The sequence below is a fragment of the Mercenaria mercenaria genome, unplaced genomic scaffold (assembly GCF_021730395.1).
Source record: "Mercenaria mercenaria strain notata unplaced genomic scaffold, MADL_Memer_1 contig_3133, whole genome shotgun sequence".
Classification (NCBI taxonomy): domain Eukaryota; kingdom Metazoa; phylum Mollusca; class Bivalvia; order Venerida; family Veneridae; genus Mercenaria; species Mercenaria mercenaria.
The window spans coordinates 70,201-79,723 of record NW_026461246.1 but is presented as its reverse complement, the minus strand read 5'-3'; the positions used below and the strand labels follow the sequence as shown (position 1 = coordinate 79,723).

The following is a 9,523-nucleotide window of genomic DNA, read 5'->3' as shown; positions in this document are numbered from 1 at the left end:
GATCACATTACAGATTCATTCTCATTCAGTAACTTTATAAACAATAAACGAAACCACATGAATTAACAGTAGACTGAGTTTGACTGAGAAAGTTCATGAAGCTTGATGAAATGTGAAATATCCGCCGTAGGATTCATACTAAATGCGTTCCTCCTACTTAATATCTCTCATGCCCTTAGTTCCGGCTTAGGCAAAACTATATTTTGTAAATATATTGAGTGCGTTTCAACCTTAACAAGGAGTAAAAGATATATTAAAACTGAGTCCTAGTACAGGGTTTACTTTTTCAGACCACCACACATCACTCTAAGAGTGATCTTGTCATAAATGATAAGATCATAGAATACACATGTACGCCTGTAGGGTACTGTTATTTGCTTTTGTTAGAACTAGAGCAACATTAAATCCAAGAGTACACCACCTGGTGTGAAAAGGTATTTGTCAATTTTTTGGTTTTTATTGCAGACTGTTTCTCAGCATTCCCCGTACACCCTCGTCTTCAATTTTCCCTACTTTGAACTTTTGTTAAATATATTATCATTTTGCTTTATCCTCTTTCAATTTACTGTATACAATCTCCTTATTGTTTCTTAGTAGCCCCAGCATCCCAAACCATATAAAATATGCTTTCATATTTTTTCTTATATATTTTTTTTCTGGTTGTTCCGGCAATATCGTTTCTTTAGCGTACCCAATAAACAAATAATGTATGAGTGACCAATATTCAAACTGTTTGTTCGTGTTTCCTATATGCAACCAACGTACGCACGCACACACGCACGCACACACGCAAACACACTAACACACGGGTATGACTTACTACCGAAGCGTAAGATAAGTAATAATTTGTCTGTGCATTTGTAAAACACGCACATACACTCACGCAGCGCACTCTCCCACATAAGAGTTTATGTCCTCATCCATCATATATAAGTATGTGTGTTGTTATAATGATTTTACTGTTTTCGAAGGTTCTTTAGTAAACATAGCTGAAAGTGATGTCCTTCTGACGATTAAACAATGCATAAAACCGAGTTCAAAGGCAAGATCGGAGTATATCAAGCTCTACATTTGTTTACAGTTTTCGAGACTCAGTAAAAACTGAATGTTTCTCATAGTAACTTCCCGTTCAATATATGAGCCGCACCATAAGAAAATCAATATAGTGCATTCGCGCAGACTGGTCAGGATCGATGCTGTTCGCTTTCAAAGCCTGTTGTAACGACTTCGGACACTATCATGTGCTTCTAGCCTACATTTTGAAGGCAAAATTCTCATTGAGTATTTAAACAATACACAAATCGTTTCGAATCAATGATAAACCAATGTGTTAGTTAACTTATTACAGCAGAAACTGGTTTGTAACTGTAAATGTTTTTCTTATTTTGTCTAGGCCAAGGTATATTTTATTGAAAAAATGAAATGTTTAATTTCTGTAAAAATATAATGTCATCACGGAAGTTTTAAATATATGAATTCCAATCGAATAAAGTGACAAAATCTGTTTATTCAAGGAAAAAATAACATTTTAAGATTAAAATCCTATAATGTCTGTATAGTTCTGTTGTAAGTGATGGCAGATATTTGTATGCTGTATAACATTAATACTAAGAAAAGGCAGTCATCTTATCAAGACCGTAGGGTTGGTTCTTGCTTTGGATAAGTACCAGTGGCACAGATAACATTTGAGCCGCGCCATGAGAAAACCAACATAGTGCAATTACGACCAGCATGGATCCAGACCAGCCTGTGCATCTGTGCAGACTAGTCAGGATCCATGCTGTTCGCGAACGGTTGGTCTAATTCCAATAGGCTTTGAAAGCGAACAGCATGGATCCTGACCAGACCTTTTAATTCGTTTTCGAGTCTAGCCGTATTTATATATGCCATCTGCATGGAAAGCGACTTGACACATCACTTTCGTGGCATCACACTGAATGTGAATCCGTCACTGATATGACCTGCCATGAAGCTACTGTTCTTGACCTATGCATCACAGGTATATTAATGCTAAGAGTTATTTCTGTTGGATAGACTATAGTCGGGATCAGATTAACTGCTGTGCACATATTGCCTTTTTTTATGGTGTTTAGGCCTAGTCAATTCAGTTTTCACAGAAGGAAGAACAAGAGGTGATGAATGCTTGTAATATTTAGTATGTGTCTAAAAAAAATAGATATAAACGCACAGAAAAAGATGAAAAAAAAAGAGAAATGAAAAATATGTAAGAAATACAAAAAATAATAAAAACAAAACGGAAAAAAATTACATCCTCATCGCTAGTGGCGTGCAAGTCGCGATGGGGGCATGCAGAAGATTACTTGGGGTGTTGCAAGTATGTTAAAGCACATATTTGCCAATCTACTGCAATAAACAACCAGGATAAGCCAATGAAAATTTAACCCAACGAATAATATTGAATTCACAGTATTTGCTTCTCTCACTAATATACATGTATAACATGCCTATGTGTACCCTTTTAAACATTTGTATAGTATTTGAGTTACAAACAGATGTAAAAATATGTGACTATCAATTTATTAGAAATGCATATAAAAAGTATTGGTTACTTTACATTTGAGAACACCCTGTAGTTATATTTTTTTTTGTTTAAAAGTACTGCTCCACCCCTTGCATTAACCTAATAGTCACAGAAAATGTGTATAATTAATATCTACATAGGCTGGCCAAATATGGTTTTGATGCACGGGTGGGAACACTGTTGTATAAAGTAAAATATTTATATCTATATAACAGGGTACGTAATTCTATTTAGAACAAAAATCACCGTTTTATGAAACAAATATTGAACATTTGACTTAAAGAAATAATCTCAAATATTTATTTTGATGGCATATGCAATTAAATACTTATTTCTTAGTGGTTTATTTTTACTCTTGGAGTAGGCAAATTCATATAGAAAGTGTCCGAAGTCCTTAGAGTAACCGTTAGTGAACAGCGTGGATCGTGACCAGACTGCGCAATGCGCTGGTTGGTCTAGATCCATGCTGGTCGCTAATGCACTATGTTGATTTTGTCATGGCGCGGCTCATATTATAACGTTTATCTTAAGTTTCAGATATATCTGAGATGGAAAGGGAATTTAACGAAGGTAAGTCTTTTGAGGTATTAAGTAAGAGCAATTTCCCAGTAGATAGAAACACAGTATTGAAGTAGTAGAATTCTCAAATTGTGTAACAGTTTTTTCTGATTAGAAAGGACTGTGCTTAATATGGCTTTTTTTCACAAAGTTATGAGTTCAGATTTACTATTTCGGGAGAGACACGATTTCAGACATATCCCATGAAATCGTTACTTTTGTAAAATTGCCTCTACTAGTGCTTAACCTCTCATTCTCAGTCATGCCATCTATTTATCTGGCTGTCATTGTGAGTACTCATATAGCAGATTGTCAAGCATGAATTCATACTAATTGCTTTAGCCAGAAAAACACCATTGAAAAGATATTTATATTTGATATTTATGGATGAGATTGAAATTTAAACAGAAAACCTATAGACACGGTAAAATTTTCGCTATATAGCAGATGGTATACTACGACATACGATACAATTATACGCATTTAAGATGAAAACATGAAAGAAATGACACTTGTGTTATAGTAATATAATACAATTCGTGTCTGTTCTATCTAAGTTATTGAAAATAAGGTAAGTAACACTACCCAAAACTACATTCCAAACAACCAAGTTTGAGGTTACGGCTTTTGATAATAATTGTTTAGAGTAAAACTATATATGAGCCGCGCCATGAGAAAACCAACATAGTGCGTTTGCGACCAACATGAATCCAGTCCAGCCTGCGCATCCGCGCAGTGTGGTCAGGATCCATGCTGTTCGCAAATTGGCTATGTTGGTTTTCTCATGGCACGGCTCATATATCTTTGTAAAACAAATGTCTCCCAAGATGTGGCCATTTTTTACCTCAAAGGTATGCTGTAAACAAACCCTTTGAAGGTCTTACACAATACATGTCAAATATTTAAGCTCAGGGCGTTACGGTTTAAGGCAATAAGATTGTGTTTTTTTTTCCCTATATACCTATTAGTCTATATGAAGCAAGTAAACCCCAGGACGAGGGCCAAGTTTTACCTATCAAACATGATTTGAAAGGATCGCTAAATGATTTCATATACTTTATACTTAAACTCATGGCATTGCGCAGCTTCAGACAGAAGGCTTCTGAAAGTTCATAAACAAGTGACCCTAGGGCGAGATATTTGTACTTAGATACATGATTTAAAAAATCTTGTTAAAGGATCACTACATAAAGCTAAATGCAAAACATCAAAGCTCAGAGGATGGAGGTTTTAGACAAGAATTCTTTGAAATTAACTAATCCATTTAAAACCAGTGAATCCAAAGGCGGACCTTAGTGGCATGATGATTTCAACAAACCTTGTAGAGGACCACTGATCGATGATGATACGTGTCAAGTATCTTAGATCAGGACGTAATGGTTTTAGACAACGGAATTTTGTAAAAACTTTCTTATATACGGCTATTCTAATCAAATGAATACCTTCTGCGGGGTCAGTTTCGGCCTAGGGAGCAATATTAAATCCCTACAAACCAATGTTACATAAAAATCCTTAATCTTAAGACCTTGAAGTTTCAGGCAAGTCTAGCAAAAATGTCAAAACAGAAGACAAAGTTTGCAGACATAAATACATTAAACATGAAGATGTTTAAGTAATGACTGTGTCTTTCAAACATGTTCAAAATATACTTTAAACTGAAAAAGTATCCTAATATAATGTAGTTTTCTTCTATTTCAGGATGTGTAACTATATCCGCAACAAAAATAACATTCAGCTACCCGCCGTTAGGCGAATGTAAGTATGAATTTTCACTTTTCAAAATAGTTTGCAGTACATGAATTATGTAAGATTATAACAAGAACGTTATTAGTTCTAATAAAATCTACATGTTCATTAAAATATAATATAGCGCTTTGATTAAAGTATATTTTTTTTTCGCTTTCAAAATAATATAGAGTTTTAATAGGACCACATCTCCTCCTCCAAACCTGTTCATTGTCAACTAATATATTTGAACTGAGCACAGGCCTAGATCATTAACATATTTCGTTCCATTTTCAGTATCTTTTAAAAATTCGATCATGGCTATGTCTAATAGAAGATGAGCTTTTGTGAAATATTTTGCTTGGAACACAAACTCTTAAATGGATACACGCTTTATATCGCGCATGTCCCTGCTGTTGAAATTAATACATGTAAACTTTATTGAGGTTTTTTATTGCTTTTTATTTTATGCTTTTTGGTGAAATACTGTAAAAGTATCAGTGAAATAAAATTGATATTTTCACTGTTACAAAGCAGTGAAAATATCATTTTTATTTTTCACTGTATAGAGAGATGTGCCGGAACTACTTTCTTTCATTGAAATTTCTCCCTTTCATTACCCCAGTATGATTACTTCCCTTAGATTTTACTTTTGTTTACTTATTACCTCCCTTTGTTACCCGTCTGCTATCATCATCAACAGCAGTAACAACAAACAACAACAAAAAATGGATAACATTCAAGAAATGAATGGTCCTGAATTTGAACTTGCATTTGGCCATTTGTTTGATGTAGATGCCTTCTTTGATGAGGAAAATGTAACAATGAAAACGATGTTGAAATGCAACATCAGTTTACTGCAGCTAAAAGATCATTCAGATCAGTTGATGTTTATGCTTTCCTTGAAGGATCTGTAAATTCTAACACTTAAAAGAAAACTGAATCTGACATGAAATTTTTCAATATGTTTCTCACTTCCAAAAATGAAATGAGAGCCCCTGAGTCTATACCACCTGATGTGTTAAATGTTTATGTTTGTGAATTCTTGTTGGGCGCAATGAAAACAAACGGGAAAGAATACGAACCAGCAACTCTAAGGAGGTTCGTCAGTTCAATTGATAGGCATCTGACATAAAAAACAAAACTCCAAAATGTCCATTATCAATGACCCAGAAGTTTCAACAGCCCGCATGGTCTTTAAGGGAAAGCAAAAACAACTAAAAAAGGAAGGACATGGCAACAAGCCGAAAACAACAGAACCACTCCTTGGTGTGCACCTGCAAAACTGTATGACGCAAAGACATTAGGGGATGAAAATCCAAGGGCAGTAATTCATTCTTTATGGCTTATTTGCACAACCTATTTTGGGATGCGGACTGGACAGGAGATTCATAGCTTACGTTGGGGCGATATTCAGCTTGAAATTGATGACCAAACTGGGGAGGAATATTTAGTCCTTGACACAGAGAGGCAAACTAAAACACAGACAGGATCAGATCCTAAAGGTACCAGGTATGACGTAGAGGATATTACACACGACTTTAGTGTCATTTCATATGGAATTTATTAAACTCTTTGAATAATACGCAAGGCTCTGTCGAGCATTTAATTAACTTTATTCAACAAGAATGACCTTTAGCCTGCTAAATTTCTAAAATGAACTGGTCCGTCATTCAGTTTGGGCAATACCATTTTTATTCGAAGGAGTGTTCACTGAAAATTACCTGACTGAATGGCTAACAGTGCAGACCATGATCAGACTGCACTGATGTGCATGCTGATCTTGGTCTGCACTGGTCGCAAAGGCAGAATCACTTGCCGTCAACAGCCTAAATGTTAATAAATTCAATGTGGAAAGTCACAAATATAATATGCTTTTTATGACAGTCATATAAGCTTTTCCAGCCTAGACATAAAAAATCTACTTTCTTAAACTATTTTGTTTCTTTTTCGGACCGTTTTCTTAGATTTGTTTGGCTAACATGTTTTACAAGTGTGTAAAATAAATTTATTCGGATAACGTTTGTACTGCTCCTGATGTTGGACTACTTTTTTCACTTTTTATTTATACTGCCAATACAGAGATTTGAAATAATTTGTAGATCTACATATAAAAAGAAACAAAGTAACAAATATCATATTTTTTGTTTAACACACTAAGTCTTAAAAAAAACCGAAACTTCGTACATGTATCTACGTTAACGGCTTCTGACCATTATCGGATATGTGTACTTCAGTTTCGGGTTTTACAAGTGTGTAAAACAAAAACAAAATATGACATTCATTCCTTTAATAAAAAGGTTAATTTGAGTAAGGCCACATTTAAAAAAAGTATTTGTTTGCAGTCTCCCTACCCTACTTTTTAAAGTTGGGTAGGTAGGCATTTTTTATTTTATTTTTTTATGGTGGGGTATGTGTGTGTGTGTGGAGGGGGGGGGGGGGGGGGGGGGGATTATACTTTTACTAGTAGATATAATGATTGTTTCTTACAGAAAAGGGACGCAGCATTTAATGCGGGTAGGTAGGGAGACAGCAAACAAACATATTTTTAATTTTGGTCTAACGTCTCCAATACTTTTAACACTTTATGTGAATAAGAGGATTCCTTTTACTAAAATAAAACAAGTCAATTGGACCAACATCTCCTGTACTATAAACAATGTTGGCGTCAAAGCTTTATTACACTAGTGTATTGCCATTTTTATTTAATGGTTTTATTACACTCCCACGACATCGAAAACATGTTCTATCCGTAAACAAGGATGAATATCCAACAGGGAAAGCCGCATTTTAAAAATGCAGCCTCCCCAAACGTAAACCCAGCACGCGGATGCACACACGACCAACACACACAAACGCACGCACGCACCAACGCACACACGTACGCACACAACGTAAACACACAAGGACAAAACAAACAATTAAGGGAACACAGTGGGGTACCTCCTTGGAACGGATATTGGCAAAACCAACAAAAAGTGATCCACGCCAGAAGACAGGGATAGAGAGGCTCCCATCGTAGTAAATACAATTCAAACAGATGTCACCATTAAAATGGTATATACACGATTAAAGTTAGATCAACATTATAGTTACATTCATATAGCAGTATAACTGTCTATCTACAAACATGCCAAACATATTATAATCAAGAAATATATTCGATGCAGCACAAAATTCAAAGTTGAGAATTTATGGCCATTCAGATGAAAACGTTTTGTCAAAATACGAACTTCGATGAACATTCATTGATAGTTAAGTGTCTAAAGTTGTGACGGAGGTTATATTGCTCAATGTGTGTGTGTGTGTGTGTTTGTGTTTGAGGGGTGGGGTGTAATGCAATGCTTGACAATCTAACATGTCGTGAACCAAAACAAGGCTTCCTTACATAGGTTTACTCAGTGTACTCGACATTATAACCCAATACTACAGTAAGCCAAGGCACAACACAAGTACAAACGAGCGTTTTCTGCTTATTAAGTTTTAAATTTAAAATTGCTTTTTTCGTAAAGAGAGACTTTTATCTCGAATATCATATGAGGGTGTGTGCACGTGTCCATGCTTTGAACAGTAAAATAGTGTTACGTTTTAACAAGAAAGTGTGAAATTTTGTTGAACGAAATATATTCAGTTGTATAAATGACAATTGCCTTAATCGTTTGACATCGCTTAATCTCGTAATGTGTATGAAAAGTTCATGGCATTTACCAAGTCCAGGAAGCACTTCTGTTTACATCATCAAATAAGGAAGGCATGGTGTAAAATTACTATCAGATATTAAAGCGAATGTTTCATTTCATATTACATTATGACCGATAAACAAGATGTATATCATAGACTCATGATAAATTATAATGCTATTAATCAAGTAATTGCCTTGCTATTTATCCAAGGGTTGTCCTATTGGCCAAAGGCCGTAGACCGAGGGCCAATACGACTACCGAGGACAAATAACTAGACCAATATGAAATATCTTAATAAATGATAACTTTGGTATTCAACTTTTGAACATTGGTGGTAACACCATAAGAACGTTTGAATTGCCTAACGGCAGTTATGAATATTGAAGATCAAAAATTGTATTTTAAGCATTATCATTTTAGCCAGTTGCCGAGTAAAACAGAATGGGTTGTAAGCAGGAATGTGTTAATAAGTTTGGGAGATATATGCCTCGACATGTAAATCAAAAATAACTAGAACTTTTTTTTTCTCTCGGAGTATCTAACCATTAGAGCTGTAATAAAAACTGCTTCAAATGTCAATTCTTTGCAGGCTGCAGGCAACGAGACACAATATTGTACACATATGTGTTGATCAAGATAATACAACCAACAAGTCATATATTATAAACCCCATGCCTTATGCTATTCATATCCGAAATTGCTTGCAGTTTGCAACTCCTAACCTATAGCATTCATCCACTTGCCAGCATATGAAACGGTATTATTATTGCACAAATAATATTAGTTACACTGCTTGTTGGTGACAGGATACGGGATATACGCTGTCGAGGAAATCCATATCAGGTGAGAGCGAAGCTCGAGCCTGATATGGATTTTCGAGACAGCGTATATCCCGTATCCTGTCACCAACAAGCTGTGTAACGATTTTATCTTGCCGACTACCCTTTACTTACATGCTATAATCTAATATTTTGTAAATTAACAAAGTGGCAGCCATTTGTTTAATCAAAATTCA

At 35.2% G+C, this 9,523-nt stretch overlaps 1 protein-coding gene across 1 annotated transcript in view; it reads left to right on the top strand.

Annotated features, from left to right (window-relative positions):
* Positions 1 to 3,090: 3,090 nt before the first annotated feature.
* Positions 3,091 to 9,523, top strand: part of LOC128552764 (uncharacterized) — a gene marked incomplete at its 3' end in the record, with an annotated part of 70,243 nt that continues 63,810 nt past the window's right edge. The window contains exons 1-3 of the mRNA XM_053533826.1: positions 3,091 to 3,112; positions 4,799 to 4,855; positions 6,028 to 6,330. Coding sequence (XP_053389801.1) covers positions 3,091 to 3,112; positions 4,799 to 4,855; positions 6,028 to 6,330 — 382 coding nt within the window. The remainder of the gene's footprint in view (positions 3,113 to 4,798; positions 4,856 to 6,027; positions 6,331 to 9,523) is intronic.